This window comes from Dipodomys merriami, unplaced genomic scaffold (assembly GCF_024711535.1).
Source record: "Dipodomys merriami isolate MVZ:Mamm:240054 unplaced genomic scaffold, mDipMer1.0.p SCAF_31, whole genome shotgun sequence".
Lineage (NCBI taxonomy): Eukaryota > Metazoa > Chordata > Mammalia > Rodentia > Heteromyidae > Dipodomys > Dipodomys merriami.
The window spans coordinates 10,311,907-10,329,357 of NW_027204604.1; the positions used below are offsets into that span (position 1 = coordinate 10,311,907).

General features: G+C 39.8%; 1 protein-coding gene across 2 annotated transcripts in view; it reads left to right on the forward strand.

The window, feature by feature from the left end:
- Nucks1 (nuclear casein kinase and cyclin dependent kinase substrate 1) overlaps positions 1-16,676 on the forward strand; it is a 33,371-nt gene extending 16,695 nt beyond the window's left edge. The window contains exons 3-7 of one of the 2 annotated variants that reach the window (XM_070041663.1): positions 1,348-1,453; positions 3,979-4,034; positions 6,836-6,988; positions 7,865-8,014; positions 11,523-16,676. In XM_070041663.1, coding sequence (XP_069897764.1) covers positions 1,348-1,453; positions 3,979-4,034; positions 6,836-6,988; positions 7,865-8,014; positions 11,523-11,722 — 665 coding nt within the window. In that variant the 3' untranslated portion in view covers positions 11,723-16,676. The remainder of the gene's footprint in view (positions 1-1,347; positions 1,454-3,978; positions 4,035-6,835; positions 6,989-7,864; positions 8,015-11,522) is intronic. The other variant, XM_070041665.1, reaches the window with a different exon arrangement.
- The last annotated feature ends 775 nt before the right edge of the window (positions 16,677-17,451 follow it).

Here is a 17,451-nt window from a genome sequence, read left to right on the forward strand (position 1 = left end):
GGGGGGGGGAGGCTGGGAAGGGATGTGAAGGGTAAACAAAGGAGGAGGCTGCAATGCTTGATAAGAAATATACTCATTATCTTGCCCATATAACTGTAACCCCTCTGTACAGTATGTTCACAATAAAAAAAAAATAGATACTGAAAAGAACTCCAAAGATAATAGAAACAAAAGATTTTTTTTCTTGTTTTTTCATTTACTGATGACTCTGTATTCTTTACATAAGGTGTATTCATATGCACATCTGGAGGAGGGTGAGGGAGAAGCATAGAATCAGGAAAAAAACAGTGAAAAAGTGCAGCAATGGTGAAAAGTGCAGCAGTGGAGCCCACTGGCTACACAGGCCACTATAGAAAGTGAACTGAGAAACTGAAAGTGAACTGTGAGTGGAATGGGAAGGGAGGGAATAGGTGAGAATGATATTACCTAATGTATGTAAAGGTAACTGCTGTATAGCACCTGTAAAACAACAATAAAGTAATTTAGAAAAAAATTAGGATTTTACTTTCTAAAATGCTTATTAGCATAACCATACTACTGTAAATTAAATATGAAGATATTAAAACATAATTAAATAATAGATTGTGAGAATCATAAAATGATATTTGCGTGGATATATGAAGTATGTATGCATGAAGACTTGAGTAATCCATAAAAATCAAGAGCCAGAAGCTGGGTGTGGTGACTCATGCCTATAATCCTATCAGCCTACTTAAGAGACTGAGATCTAATGAACTCGGTTCAAAGCCCACCCAGGCAGGAAAGGCAGTGAGACTCATATCTCCAATTAACCACTCAGAAAATCAGAAGTGCTGCTGTGGCTGAAGTGGTAAAACTTTGAGCTGCAGAGCTGAGGGACAGCACTCAGGCCCAGAGTTCAAGCCCCATGACTGACCCCCCCCTTCCCCCCCAAAAAAAAGAAAAAAAAAAAGAGCCAGGTGCTGGTGGCTTATGTCTGTTATCCTAGCTACTCAGGAGGCTGAGATCTGAGAGTCACGGTTCAAAGACAGCCCAGGCAGTAAAGTCCATGAGACTCTTATCTTCAATTAACCAAAAGAAAACCAGAAGTAGAGCTGTAGCTCAAAATGGTAGAGTACTAGCCTTGAGTGAAAAAGCTCAGGGGGATAGCACTGTGGCCCTGAATTCAGACCCCATGAGTGACAAAAAAAAAAAATCAAAATGGGTGAGATGGGTAAAAATTGTTTTCAATGAAAGAAACCATTTAGGAACTTGTATGTTGTTTACAGTTTGAATACCATGAAAGATAAATAACATAAGTAAATATAGTGGTGATTTAAACCTGTAAGATAATTATATTGAATTGAATTTGAAAAATTGCCTGTTTAGATGAAGATTATGGAAGAGATTCCGGCCCTCCTGCTAAGAAAATTCGATCATCTCCTCGAGAAGCTAAAAATAAGAGGCGATCTGGAAAGAATTCACAGGAAGATAGGTAGGAGTCATTATTTGTCAGCCCTGCTTGCTCTGTCACCAGCCTGAAATCCCCAGCAATCTGCCATCTCTAATCTCCATAAGTTTCTGGAAAGTACTTGTTATCTACTTGATATTTTGCCTATTTCATATTCAGCTGTACTTCTGTGGCTACAGGCAACTACAACTTCAGTCATGAGGCTCACTTGGTCAACCTTGAATCCAAGGTGATCACCAAGAATGCCTTTTCTGCTACCTTACAATTCTAACTTAGGCTGTGTGTTTCAGTTTGTAATTCGTTGCTTAAGGTTAGTATTGCCCCTTTGTTGTAGTGATAATAAAAAGGAAATTATTTCTGTTCCATTATAAATCACTAGTAAAATAAGGAAAGCTTGCAGAATATTAGTTTACCATCTCATAATCAGTTCTTTATTTAAATAGTGTAGTCAGATGGATGCTGGTGGCTCAGGGCTATAATCTTAGGTACTCAGGAGACAGATCTGAGAGCTACAGTTCAAAGCCAGCCCAGGCAGTAAAGTTCATGACACTCTTTATTTTTAATCACCCAAAAGCCAGAGGTAGAGCTGTGGCTTGAGTGGTAGAGCAGCACTAGTTCTGAATAAAAAAGCTCAGGAACAGAGCCCAGGCTTTGAGTCCAAACACCAGGATTTCCACTCAAAAGGGAAAAACAAACAGTATAATCATTTTGGTACTTTCTTTTTACTTAGGTGTTTTTTCTCTTGAGTTCTTCCTTTATTCTTTTTGCCTCTTTTCCTTATTCTCTATTCTTCTTTATTTCTTTGTCTCTTTTTTATCTTTCCATCCTTTCTTTACTGTTTCCTTCCCTTTTCTTTTTTTTCCTTTTGTGCTGAGGATGAAACAACATGCCTTGTGCACTAGGCAGGCATGCTAGTTCATTGAGATACATCCCCTAACCCTCCTTTCTTTTAGCTTATAGTAAAATGTATTCACATGAGTTGCAATTTAACTAATTACTTATAGTGAAAGTACCATGAGACTAGGATAATGTAACTTCTGCAATTTTCTTTCAAGGTATATATATACTCTCAAAGTTAATATAGCGTAACTTCTTGATAATGATCCTTTAAGTCTCACAACACTTTTACTAGGTTAAGAATAGTTCAGTGATTTAGCCAACCGTAGCCAACAGATGAAAAACATGTTGAAACCACAACCTGTTGAACCCCATTTTTCAATCCATTAAGCTCTACCACTTCCATGATAACATGAATGCTAGTTTTTCTAAGTACCTTGGAACATAAAAATTATTTAAATATGTGCATTTATCTATTAGTTTTGGGCTGTTTTGTGTTGCTGACTTCTAGTAGTGATGGAAAATTTCAGAAATGGGTTTTTCTGAAAAAAAATCACAATTATGACATTGTAAGAGTTTCATAATGTTCCTCTAATTCAGTTTTAAATAGCAGCCCAACTTAGAACTATTTTTCATTGTAGGGGCTGGGAAGGTGGCTCAGTGGTCGAGCGCTTGCCTTGCATGCCTGAGGCCCTGGGTTCTATTCCTCAGCACCACATAATCAGGGAAAAAAAGCCGGAAGTGACGTTGTGGTTCAAGTGGTAGAGTGCTACCACTTGAGTTGAAGAGCTTGGGGACAGCGCCCAGGCCCAGAGTTCAAGCCTCACGACTGGACCCAAAAACAAACAAACAGAACTATTTTTCATTGTATCCACTTCTGTTGCTCCTAAGAATGGGCTACTTATGGCCTGTTATTGTCATCAGTATGGTTGTATTAAACCTAAGGTTTTTGTTTTTGTTGTTGCAACCACTTATATTAAGTACCTTTACCCACTGAGCTTTATTTTTTTGTCAGTCATTGGGCTTGAACTGTGGGCCTGGGCCCTGTCCCTGAACGCTTCAGCTCAAGGCTAGCACTCTACCATTTGAGCCACAGCACCACTTCCAGTTTTCTGGTAGTTAATTGAAGATAAGAGTCTCATGGATGTCCTGCCTGGCTGGCTTTGAACTGCAATCCTCAGATCTCAGCCTCCTGCGTGAGCCACCGGCACCCAGCCAAGCCTTGACAGAACTTTTTTCTTTTGGGTCTTGGGAAGCACTTTGTCTTCAATAGTGGATAAAATAAAATAAAGATTGTTGCTGGGTGCTGCTGGCTCATGCCTGTAAACCTAGCTACTCAGGAGGCTGAGATTGAGGTTCGCAATTCATAGCCAGCCCCGACAGGAAAGTCCATGAGACTTCTATCTCCAATAAACCATTAGAAAACCAGAAGTGGCGCTGTGGCTCAAGCGGTACAGCACTTGCCTTGAGCTGAAGAGTGCAGGGACAGCACAGCGCCCAAGCCCAGAGTTCAAGCCCCAGGACCAACCAAAAAGTAAATAAATTGTTCATGTTCTGTAAAGTGAGGACATATTAAAACACAACTTTTTCCAGCTTGTTGGAACATTTCACTTACAAAAGTGTTTTTCAGTGTTCTTCTCAGGTCAAAAGTCAGAAATCTTAATTAGGCTTTAAAGATTTTAAGTGTTTACTTTTTCCTTATTGTCTTACAGTGAGGACTCAGAAGAAAAAGATGTGAAGACCAAGAAGGATGATTCTCATTCAGCAGGTAGTAAACTATTTTTAATGTAATATATACAAATTTATTCATATATTCATTAGACATTTTAACAAACAAATTTGTATTCCAGGCATTATTGCAGATACTAGTCTTACAAGAGTTTCTTTCTTTCTTTTTTTATTTTTTTACCAGTCCTGGTACCTACTCTGGGCCTGGGCACTGTCCCTCAGCTCTTCAGCTCAAGGCGAGTGCTCTACCACTTGAGCCACAGCATCACTTCCAGGTTTTTCAGCTTATGTGGTACTGAAGAATCGAACCCAGGGCCTCATGCATGCAAGGCAAGCACTTTTACACTGAGCCACCTTCCCAGCCCCAAGAGTTTCCTTCTTTAGAGAACTAAAGTGCTTCTCTGTCCTGGTGGCTTATTGCAAAGTACATATGCTGAGTCTTGCCCCTGGTTTCTGATTTAGCATGTCTGTCTTCAACAGATCTCTGTGAGCAGATATAATGTTCACTTCTGATAACTTAACTTACACTTTTTTTTAATTGTTTGATATTTTAATCTTCTAAAATACTTTAATAATTATTTTAATATTGGTGAACTTACACTTTTATTTAATTTTAAATTTACCTTTTAAGAATTTAAAGTTTTGGGCTGGGAAGGTGGCTCAGTGGTAGAGTACTTTCCTTGCATGCATGAGGCCCTGGGTGCGATTCCTCGGCACCATATAAGCAGAAAAGGCCGGAGTGGTGCTGTGGATCAAGTGGTAGAGCTCTAGCCTTGAGCTGAAGAGCTGAGGGACAGCACCCGGGCCTAGAGTTCAGGCCCCACAACCAACAAAAAACAAAAAAGAGAGAATTTAAAGTTTTTGGGCTAAGAATGTGGCTTTGTGTGGTAGTGTCCTTGTCTAACATGCATGAAACCCTGGGTTTTATACCTCAGTACCACATAAACAGAAAAAGCCAGAAGTGGTGCTGTGGCTCAAGTGGTAGAGTGCTAGCCTTGAGCAAAAGCAGCTCAGGAACAGTGCCTAGGCCCTGAGTTCAAGCCCCAGGACTGACAAAAAAAATAAAAGAATTTAAAGTTTTGAATGGTAACCCTTTGTGTAAGATAACAGCAAAAAAAGAATTGAAAGTTTTATTCCTTGTTGCTGCTAGGGACTTTTGACTTATATGCCCCTGGAGCTTTCTATTAATGAGATGACCTTTAGCTGAATTCACTCCACTGAGCTGCGTTTTCTCCCTCTTGTTATTTAAGAGTACATTTGGCTGTTGACACTCAAAAGATATTGTGTTAGGGGGCTGGGAAGGTGGCTCAGTGGTAGAGTGCTTGCCTTGCATGCATGAGGCCCTGGGTTCGATTCCTCAGTACCACATAAGCAAAAAAGAAAACAGCCGGAAGTAGTGCTGTGACTCAAGTGGTAGAGCGCTAACCTTGAGCTGACGCGTAATGGGATAGTGCCCAGACCCAGAGTTCAGGCCCCACAACTGGACCCAAAAAAAAAAAAAAAGATACTGTGTTAACCTTCTACACTATCCAGTGATTCTGTGCGCAAAGTAGTATGTACTTTCCTGCATTTGCTTTGTGAATCCTCATTTTTTTGTATTCTTCACTGTGGTTAAGCATATCCTACCAGGTAGGTTTAGAGTCTGCCAAGGTCTATTTTATTCTCCAGTTATTTCTGACTTTAGTTTCTAAAAACAGTGAATATAGATTTGAATGAAATTGAGAATTTTGTAGAAAGCATGTCTCCACACTTTAATTCATCTTGGTTACTGCTTCAAACTACATGCCAGCCAGTTGCTGGTGGCTCATGCCTGAGATCTGAGGATTGCTGTTTGAAGCCTGCCCAGTCAGGACAGTCAGTGAGACTCTTCAATTAACCGCCAGAAAACTAGGACAGGTACCATGGCTCGAAGTGGTAAAGCAGTAGCTCTTCAGCACAAAACCTCAGGGATAGCACCCAGGCCATGAATTCAAGCCCCACAACCAATCCCAAAAAGAAACCTACAACTACATGCCTAGCTGGGCACTGCTTACTCACTATAATCCTCGCTACTCAGGAGACTGAATTCTGATTATTGCAGTTCGAAGTCCAGCCCAGGCAGCATAGAAAGTCTCTAAGAGTCTTAATCTCCAGTTAACCAGCAAAAAAACTGGATGTGGTGCTATGACTCAAGTGGTAGAGTACTAGCCTAGAGCAGAAGTGAGCTCAGGACCAGCACCCAAATACCTAAGTGATTTTTATGTGTCATAGGTGCATAGTTCTCTGAATTTTAACATCCCTTCCCTGTGTTTTACAGGGTTTTGTTTGAGACAGGGTCTTGCTGTGTAGCCCAGAAAGGGGTCTAACTCTGAATCCTCCAACCTCAGCCTCAACAATAACTAAGATTCCATTCATAAGCTACCATGTTTGGCTTTCAGCAAATTCTAAGGGTTGAATTTACTCTTGTAGAATGATACAAGGCTGCAGGTTTATCCTCTATTGATAGTTTTATTTGCTACTCTATGTACGTGCATGCGGGTGTGTGCGTGCACATGTGGACACCTCAATACTGGGGCTTGAATTCAGGCCCCAGGTACTGTCCCTTAGGTTTTTTCTGAAGGCTGGTATTCTACCACTTGAGCCACACCTCCACTTCATCTTGTTGGTAGTTAATTGGAGATAAGAATCTTACTCTTTTCCTTCCTTGGCTTGCTTCAGTGATCCTCAGGTATCAGCCTCCTAAGTAACTAGGATTGATTATAGGTGTGAGCCACTGGCACCTAGTATTGTGTTTGCTTTTTCAGGCAGCTGTCTCTAAGAAAATTCTTTGGTCATTGTATCACAATAACTTCTACATTGCAGAGGAGAGTGAAGATGAAAAAGAAGATCATAAAAATGTGCGCCAGCAACGACAGGCAGCATCTAAAGCAGCTTCTAAACAGAGAGAGATGCTCATGGAAGATGTTGGCAGTGAGGAGGAGCCAGAAGAAGAAGATGAGGCGCCATTCCAGGAGAGTACGTGAACTTCTTTGGTTTTTTGTTGATGATTGTAATTTCTGGATTACTTTGGCATATCCCAAGATGCTAAACGTTACATCCAGTCCTTTAAATTAGGGAGATACTTCCTGTTAAAAGAGGTAACTGCACTGATAATATGTTAATATTTTAAAATGTTCAGATGCCCACCATTTGTAATGGTTGCACTCTATTTAAAGACATTTGTGTTTAAACACTAACCAAGTACTCAGAGTAAGTTAAAATGGATGTGTGACTGTGGTTTGTATAAATTGGCCAAATTTACATGTTTTACAAGTTACCCAGATTATATGTCATGTATTTTTGTTTTATGAGTAGTTTTCTTAGTTGATGTATTCAAAGTTGGATCTAAAGTACCAGGTTGGATCAGTTTCATTTCCCTGATCTCAACCAAGTACTGCCTGAAAATGATGGAATTGCCAAGTCTCATTTAGTTATTTGATACTCCTTTTGTTGTTGTTGTTTTGCTTTGTCTTTCGAGATAAGATATCATTATGTAGCCCAGACTGACCTCCAACTCATAATCTTCTGTCGTTGGCCTCCCTAGGTTGAGATTACAGGCACGTATCACCATATCTGACCTGATTTCAGTTTTTATTCAGATTGTCTTGATCTCTTTCAATTTCAGCCAACTCTTGAAAAAGTCCATCGTGCATTTCCTGTTAGGTACTTGCTAAATACATTTTTACAATGGGACCAGTGACAGTTCCATCCAATTTGGTAGACCAGCTACACAAAGAATCTGGTGCTCAACTCCCAAATCTCATCCTCTAGTCATTCTTTACACTCTTTCCTTTGTTCATTTGGAAGGATTTGTACATTAAGTTGGATGTTGAAATTCTTCTTTCCTCTCAGAAGATTCCGGCAGTGATGAAGATTTTCTAATGGAAGATGATGATGATAGTGACTATGGCAGTTCAAAAAAGAAAAACAAAAAGATGGTTAAGAAGTCCAAACCTGAAAGAAAAGAAAAGAAAATGCCCAAACCTAGGCTAAAGGCTACAGGTGAGCTCTGCAGAAGTGAAACTAAGTCACTTCTTTTCCAGTCTCTCTCTCTCTCTCTCTCTCTCTCTCTCTCTCTCTCTCTCTCTCTCTCTCTCTCTCTCTCTCTCTCTCTCTCCCTCTCTCTCTCCCCCTCTCGTGTGTGTGTGTGTGTGTGTGTGTGTGTGTGTGTGTGTGTGTGTGTGTGTGTGTGTGTGTGTGTGTGTGTGTGTGTGTGTGTGTGTGTGTGTGTGTGTGTGTCATGGTACCTGAACTCTGGTCCTGGGCGCTGTCTCTCTTCAGCTCAAGGCTAGCACTCTACCACTTGAGCCACAGCACCACTTCCAGCTTTTTCTGCTTATGTGGTACTGAGGAATCGAACCTAGGGCCTCATGCAAAGCAAGCACTTTACCACTGAGCCACCTTCCCAGCCCCGACCTTTTCAAATCTTGAAGAGCCAATATTTTCTGCTCAGAAATTCATTAGACCTCAGTATTATCTTTAAAAAGAAAAATTACTACTTTTGGGGGGGGGGGCTCCGGTCGTGGGGCCTGAACTCTGGGCCTGGGCGCTGTCCCTCAGCTCTTCAGCTCAAGGCTAGTGCTCTACTACTTGAGCCACGACGCCACTTCCGGCTTTTTTTTCTTTTTTGCTTATGTGGTGCTGAGGAATCGAACCCAGGGCTTCATTCATGCAAGGCAAGCGCTCTACCACTAAGCCACATTCCCAGCCCCTAAAAAGAAAAAGTTTTAGTAAGGGTTTATGTTACATATCAGGATGAATGTAGGGAGAAAGAGAAAAGGACATTTCTTGCTCCCTGTATATAAAATGCAAGTTAAAGATCCAAAACAACACTTCCAGCCAGGTGCCAGTGATTTGTGCCTACTCAGGAGGCTCAGATCTGAGGATCGTGGTTTAAAGCCAGATTGTGAGTCTCTTCTACAATTAATCAACCCCCAAAAGCTGAAGTACAGCAGTGGTTCAAGCAATAGTGCACTAGTCTTGAACTCTTGAGCAAAGAAGCTCAGGGACTAGTGCCAGTGCCCAGGCCTTGAGTTCAAGCCCTAGGACCTGCTCAAAATAATAAATAGGGGCTGGGAAGGTAGCTCAGCGGTAGAGTGCATGCCTTGCAAGCATGAGGCCCTGGGTTCGATTCCTCAGCACCACATAAACAGAAAAAGCCGGAGATGGCGCTGTGGCTCCAGTGGTAGAGTACTAGCCTTGAGCTGAAGAGCTTGAGGAACAGCGCCCAGACCCAGAGTTCAGGCCCCATGACCGGAAAAAAATAAATAAATAAAATAATAATAAATAAAAGGTACTTCCTCTCTGTAGCTTTTATACTTTCTGAGCTGGGTAAATCCAGACAGTGATTCCTTAGATAATGGTTTGGGCTGAGTAAGATGGGCAAGGCCTATGTAAAACCCAGGACATCACTTATTAATACATAATTTAGCTCTTCCAAAAGTCTAGTGGACTTAGTTCTGGTCTTCAAATGCTACCTTGTAAGAGCAAAATTTGGTAATGACCTCTTCATTTCAGCACAGTAATAGGACCAGTGTCAACCTAGCTATTACTGTCCTATTCTCCAACTGATAGCACAGTCCTTGCATCTCTTGAAATACTTGAAATGCACAGGCCTGTGATACTGCATTCAGACGTAGCTGTGGCTCAAAGTGATAGAGTGATTGCCTTGAGCACAAAAGATCAGGGACAACGTCCAGTCCCTGAGTTCAAGCCCCACAACCTACAAAGACAAACAAAAAAGATCAGTGTAAAATAATACAAATACATCACTGTGATACTACATTCAATTTGATGTTCTGATCTCTTATCCTCTCTACTGTCCAGGCATCTCCCCTCTCCCTCCCCCCACCCCACACACAAAGACAGTATAATCCTGGTAGAGAAAAAAATAATAAAACCACATTAACATTAAAGATTGATTTTCCTGGTGGTGACTGTCAGTACTGACCTAGTTGGAGCCAGTGTGTTAATTAAATCAAGAATCTAGATTAGCTTTATGTATATGTAATTTTTATCCTGGTCAGTAGTATCAGTGACTTTTTAAAAAAACTTTTACTTACCTTTTCTCTTTTGTATGGATGGTAGAACTATCAAGCTATTTAATGGCATCAATTTCTAATGAGAATAAGTTATATCTTTTCTTACTACAGGTGATACTTATATTCTCTATCATCATGTTTACTTTTTGTTGGGGGGGGGTCTGGTCCTGGAGCCTGAACTCTGGGCCTGGGTTCTGTCCCTCAGCTCTTCAGCTCAAGGCTAGCGCTCTACCACTTTTTTTTGCTTATGTGGCACTGAGGAATAGAACCCAGGGCCTCATGTATGCAAGGCAAGTGCTCTACCACTGAGCCACCTTCCCAGCCCATGTTTACTTTTTTAAACCATTACTATTCAATGTAATATTAGGATATTGAAATAAGTAAAGCTGAACCAGGTGCTGGTGGCTTGCGCCTATAATCCTACTTACTCTCAGAAGGCTGAAATCTGAGAATTGTGGTTCAAAGCTGTCCCAGACAAGAAAGTCCATGAGACTCTTATCTCCAATTAGCCACCAGAAAACTGGAAGTGGCACTGTGCTCAAGGTGGTAGAGCTTAGGAACAGCACCCAGAGCATGGCCTGAGTTCAAGCCCTACAGCAGAAAAGAGAGAGAGAGAGAGGCAGGGGGGCTCACCTATATAATCCCAGCACTTGGGAGGCATGGCAGGAGAAATGAGAGTTCCAGGCCAACCTAACTAGCACCCCACCCCTGCCCACTCAAAACAAAACAAAAAACCTGGGTAAATATTGATAAGGATAGGTTTAGCTGGTTTTTGTTGTTGTTGTTGTTGTTTTGGGGGGGCGGTTGTGGGACCTGAACTCTGGGCCTGGGCACTGTCCCTCAGCTCTTCAGCTCAAGGCGAGTGCTCTTCCACTTGAGCCACAGCACCACTTCCAGCTTTTTTTGCTTATGTGGTGTTAAGGAATCAAACCCAGGGCCTCATGCATGCAAGGCAAACACTCCACCACTGAGCTACCTTCCCAGCCCTAGCTGGTTTAAACATTATGAATTTAAAAAATCACATGGAACCCAGCATAAATAGACAATTTTCCTGTAAGCTTAAATTTTCAAATGATTGAGCATATTGGAGCAATTTTATGATGATCTGTTTAAAAATTGAGATACTTGTTTAATTTGTTACATGTAGGTACAATATTGCTCTTCTTTATAAAAAGTAAGTTGGAGGGGTCAGGAATGTGGTAGCATGCATAAAGCCCTAGGTTCGATTCTTCAGTACCACATAAACAGAAAATGCTGGAAGTGGCACTATGGCTCAAGTGATAGAGTACCTACCAGCCTAGAGCTAAAGAAGCTCAGGGACAGTGCTCACGCCCCGAGTTCAAGCCCCAGGCCTGGCAAAACAACCAAAATAAGTAAGTTGGGATGTTTTTTATAAGGTGTTCTTTCAGGTATTTATTTTAAATTTTACTAAATATTCTTGTGGCATTCCTTAATTTGTTTCTTTTCAGTGACACCAAGTCCAGTGAAAGGCAAAGGGAAAGTGGGTCGCCCCACAGCCTCCAAGGCATCAAAGGATAAGACTCCTTCTCCCAAAGAGGATGATGAGGAACCGGAAAGCCCTGAAGAAAAGAAGACCTCTGCAAGCCCTCCTCCTGAGAAATCGGGGGATGAAGGGTCTGAAGATGAAGCCCAGTCTGGGGAGGATTAAAAGTGATGATAATGTGGGGAGAGATTTTATTAAAAAAAGAAAAAAGAAAAAAAGAGGGTAAAAAAGAGAACCTACTTAAGATAGAATATGGTTCATGGTTTTGGCTATGGCTTGACTTTAACGGGCTTTCAGTGCTTTTTCCCATGTGTTGAAATAACCCTCTCCCCTTTCTCTCTCTTCGCTCTCACCATTGCATATGAAGTGTTTAAGTACCTTTTTGTTTATTGGTCTTCTCTTTGCCACCACCTCCTCCATTTCCCCAATGAAAGCCATGTCAGATTAATCACTGGGTTGACCGCTTCATCTTTTTATTTTTAATGGAAGGTATACTGCAGTTGTAAAGCAATAAGACTTTAGATGAATACTATGGAACTTTGCTTTTGGCTAAAGAATAGTGAGTTGGACTGTCATCAAAATCATAGAAGGTTTTAGTTAAAAATGATTGCTTCTTTCTCTGCCTGAACTTAAAAAAAAATCAGTTGTCATCTAATATGGAGTTTATATAAATCTATATACATATACATGTAAGAATCTTTAAAAATCATGATTCTAAACTTCCACCGATGAAGCAGGTAGGAGATAAAGATGAATTCTGAATCGTTACTAAAATTCTTCATGTTTTTTACCTTGGGTCATGGGAGGGAATGGGTTACCTGGTCTTGTTTGTGATTGTGGGTTTTCTTTTTTATTTCATCACTTGTTATCTCAAAAAGACTTGGAGTCAGTGATCCTTTTATCCTGCTACAGTCTTTAAGGAACTTAAAAAGAAAAAACAGGGGCTGCCAAAAATGAAATCACTTGATTTCATATTTCATTCTTTTTAATGGTTCATATTTTTTAAATACATATGTATCCTGTTTTTTGGATAAAATTTTACCAAGAATCAAAAAAAGACACCTTAGAATTTAAATGACAAGATAAATCTACATATTACTGTGGATTTCTTCTCAAACTGACAATGTTTAGGATTTAAAGAAATAAAGTTCCAGTTAATGTGAAGCTCAATACAAAAGGTTGAGACTTTTCCTTTATTAAAACTGAGATGAAATTCTTATGTTATCATTGTGCATTTAGATCCCATGAACTATGCTCTCTTTTTGTTTATAGATACAATATTCTTTTGTTTTATACCCCCACTCTTTTCTTTGTAGAAACATGGTGTGACGTACATCTCTCTGCTTCCTGCTGCTAACCTAGAACACCACTGCGCATTCTAGCCCACTCTCTGCCAGCTCTACTACAGGACTCTTCCTGGGTCTGTTCTCTATTTACTCACAAGATGGGAAGTATGTGACATACTGCTTTTGTATATGAAGTGTTTTTAGTATTGAGTTTACTTTTTTTTAAGTTGGTCTGAACTCTATCTATTGCTCATGTTTCTTAAAACAAGAGACAGACTAAAGAGTATAAAAATGATGCATTTTAGGATGCCTTTGTGCCATTGATAACACATTTTTTACATGCCTTAGGTAAGCAGGAGATAGTTCTGTAGATTTGATCCTCTATATCCTACACCATGAGCTACTTGGGAGCAGAGTTGAGGAGTCCTAGTAAGCCAATAAATTGAAATTTTAGTGAAAACTAATACCTATATTTTACCTGCACTTAGTGTAGATTTGCTTCTTCAATATCCTACTTTAATAGTTTTCTTTTTTGTGTTTTAAGGGACAGCGTGGGTTTTTTGACATGGTTTCCCTTATAGGTATTCTTAGGACAAAAGGTTCTTTAAGGAGTATTTTTACTCTGATTTTTAAAACAATTTAGAAAACATTCGTAACTCTGATTTTTAAAAACAAAAATACCCAGTGGCATAGTTATTTCATTGTTGCACCGTGTTAAAGAATGGATAAGACAAGACTTGAACATAGTTGCACATGGACTATTATCTAAATATGATGGTTAAATTGATAGTTTTGAACTCTGTATAATGAATTACTGTGGTCTAATGCATTTGTCAGATAACCATTTCTAAGAACAAAAACCTTTGTGTTTATAAAGACTCGTGAGTGTTTCTACCATGCACTTCTGGTTTTGGGGGCTTTACAACTAAGTCTTACTTTTCTAGTAATAATTGGGCTTTTTTTAGGCTGTGTCACAAAGTTTGACGGGGGGGGACACTCACTTTAATACATTAATATATATACCAACGTCTATGTGACGTGCACATACTTCAGAAGCAATCCTGTCTTCTAAGTTACTTGTGTGCATTTGATTGGGCTTTTTGTTTAGGGTCCCTTTTAAAATTAATTCATTACATTAAATATATTTTCTATTTCTAATAGGCTAGACCAAAATATCTGTCCTCAAGGTCCAAATGACCTTTATTTTCTCTACTTATTGATGATTTAAAATATTCTTAGTCTTCCCCTCGTATCATGCATGCAAATAGGACAGTTATGTGACTCAACTGGAATTAGGTGCTCAATAGTCAGGTCTGAAGCATTACTGCTATAAGCCAATAAGTGACTAGCCGTTGGCACCTCCCTTAACTTAACTCCCTCTTTTTCTAGTGTGCCTATGGTGAAGTGACAGTAGCATTTGCTGGCTTAGTTTGCAGTGCTCAGGAAGTGAGACATTAACTTTGGAGGTGCTTGTTTATGTTATCTGAACCCTCTAAGATAGCTCTGCTAGATTTACCTCTATAATACAGATTTCAGCAGCTATGCTTACCTAACACTACATTCTAGGTCTTAAGGTTGTTTCCAGTCTTCCCTCCCCTGGCTAGAAATAGGTAGCATCTGTCTTATCCAGTAGTAACTTATTGCTGGCTTTAACCTTCATCTCAGATCAAAATTGGGGGAGTAAGCCCACAGGATAAATTTTAATTACAATGATGGTAAATATGTCCACTTTGTAAAACACCTCATGCCACTCCATAATGAGGTGTTTACTCTTTAGGAAGGCAGTGAGAGGAAAGCTTTTCATCTTAGATAGTAGTTTAGTTCTCTTGAAGGAACTTTTGAGAGTGATTTTTTTTTTCTCTCATAGTACTGCTTTGTCCCCCAGTTCAGTCTCAGATTCAATACATCTTAGAACTGGTTCAAATAGCATTTTCTTGCATTTAACAATTCAAATGAATTTGATGTTATAATCTAGATATAATCAGATATTATCAACTAAACTGAATTTAACACTTTTAATAGTTCTATGTCCATAAACATTCAGGTAACATGGGGCAGGAAAATAGTGCTTTTCTTTCAACAAACTTCAGTTTTGGAGTTTCTGTGAGAGTATTAGAAAGACAGGAGCTACAGGAAAGGCATTAGCAAAGATCATAGGCCACTGTTGCTGCTGTAAAGAACAAGTGACCGTTCTTTCTTTGCCTTCATTGCCAGTGGTTACACTGAAAAAATTCTACCACCTTAGGAGTCTGGAAAGTACAAAATATGGGCTGTGGTCTCTGTGGCATTTGACCAAGTTATCTTAAATATACTTCCTGGCAAAGGGTAAGGAAAACTAAAGCAAGCTGTTTGCGCTGCAGGGTAAAATCTTGCCCTTTTCTCTGTGGATGAAGCTGAGTTTACTTGAAAATTGAGAGGTGGTTTATTGTTTAAATCTTAGGCCATCAAGTTTCCATTTAAACTAATTTTCCCTTTGTCTTGGACAAACAATACATAATTCTTTTGGAATATCAAATTCATAAATTTTACTTTTGTTCAAAGCCTAACACAAATCACAGTGGTGCTGATTGTGATAACCACTATTGGGAAAATCCCATCCATACACCTGCCTGTAGCCAGGCCAGTGGAGTGGCGGAACTGATGACACCTGTTTGAGCATGCCCCGTGTGGCTGGTAGAATGCCACCGTTGTGCAGACACTTTGTACATCAGGGGTGAGGGAGGGTTTTCTAGATTGGGGGGGGGGTAAAATTGGGATTCTGTTTTGTTGTTCCTTTTTTGGTGGGGTGTGGGGGTATAGTACTCAGTTTATGCCCTAAAATAACGTGTAAAAACCCCTGAAGTATTGTATGGGTATGGGTGTGTGTGTGAGTGCATTTGTATATGTCTGGCAATTAAACCTTTGTCTTCTGAAAATTAGTGAATCCTTTTTTTTTTCTCCAGAAGTATTTGTTACAAGATTTGTAAATAAGAGCTCTACTTAAGTCTGTTTACCATGAACGTGTTGCAGCAAACCTTATACACCTAATTCCTATGAGACTTAAGGAAAGACTAAGACTTACCAGGTTAAGCAGCAGCCAAGTTCTCTGTAATTGTTTGCCTTGATTCATCTTTTAGTCTGCATTATGCCAGCTCTAAAACTCCCAGTCTTGTTTTGTCCTTAATCTTTTCTGTTCTAAGCAGGAAGGGTAAAAGAGGAACCTGCTTAACTGTATTAATTCATTAGTCCAAGGCTGAAACCAGGCCTCCCTTTTTTCATTCATCCTGCCATGTCACTAGATACATGATCAGACACCGGAGGGTTGGGCATTCTTGCAATACCTTAACAGTGCTGAAATCTACAGCATGGTACTAAGGAAGTTAAAGTTTGAATGTAACCACTTTATTTAAAAGTTTTTTTCCCTTTAATTTAAATGAAATGGGGTTGAAGTGAACATGATTTTGTTAACCATGTTCGTGAATTATAGATACAACATGAATTGGTAGAATTTGTGTGATGATTTTTTGTGATACTTAATTTTTACATATCCCAGTCTCTGTATGTATCTGCATAAACAAAACAAATTCCTGCTTTGCTTTTATTGAAAGGTTTCCAGGACTATGTGTCTGCTCCTGAGCTTTGTTTTAAGTATGTGTATCCTTTGCTTGTATTTTGTATTAAAAAGAAAAAGAACCCATTATTGTTGAGCATGTTGGCATTGTCCCCTTTACTTTTTCCTCCCTCCTTTGGGGACATATGGAGCAAGTTAATCTTTTTCTGTATCTTTTTTTTTCCTTTTGTAAACTTTTTTGTTTTGTTTAAAAATGGCTTTATAAAAGGGCTTTTATAACCCATATGTGTGCTCTGTGTACTTCTTATGGTATTTGAAAGCAAATACACTGACCTGTACATCTGATTACTTTGGCTATCAGCTTCTGATACAGCCCAACTTTGGGGGAAACTCCCAGATAATTTAGAAACTTTAACATGATCACCCTGTTGTTAGAAATACATCTTGCTTCCAGAGTCAGTACTTAAGACCATGGAATCAAAAGCAGTGGGTAGACTTTTTGGTGCTTAAGGGGGAACTAAACTATTTGAGGGTACCTAATTAACATTTTTCCTGTTAATATCCAAAGCTAGGGAGTTGTAGAGGGAAAAGTATTTTAGTAGCCAAGTATAATGGAAGAGGGTTTTTTGTTTCTAAAACATTTGCATTCAATTTGATTTTGTTTTTTTTTGGGGGGGGGGGGTCCTGGTAGTGGGGCCTGAACTCTGGGCCTGGGTGCTGTCCCTCAGCTCTTCAGCTCAAGGCTAGCGCTCTACCACTTGGAGCCATAGCACCACTTCTGGCTTTTTTCTTTTTTGCTTATGTGGTGCTGAGGAATCGAATCCAGGGCCTCAGGCATGCAAGGCAAGCGCTCTACCACTGAGCCACCTTCCCAGCCCCTTGCATTCACTTTGAATGCAGAACTATATTAAACTATCTCAGAAGAATCTTATTTGCATAGAGGACATGGGACATGATCCCTCTTTAAAATTAGTTCTTCTGGATTTCACTGTTTCCAAGCTTTCTCTTTTATTTGCATACTTGCATCATCACATAATTGACATGCAAACTCTTAACAG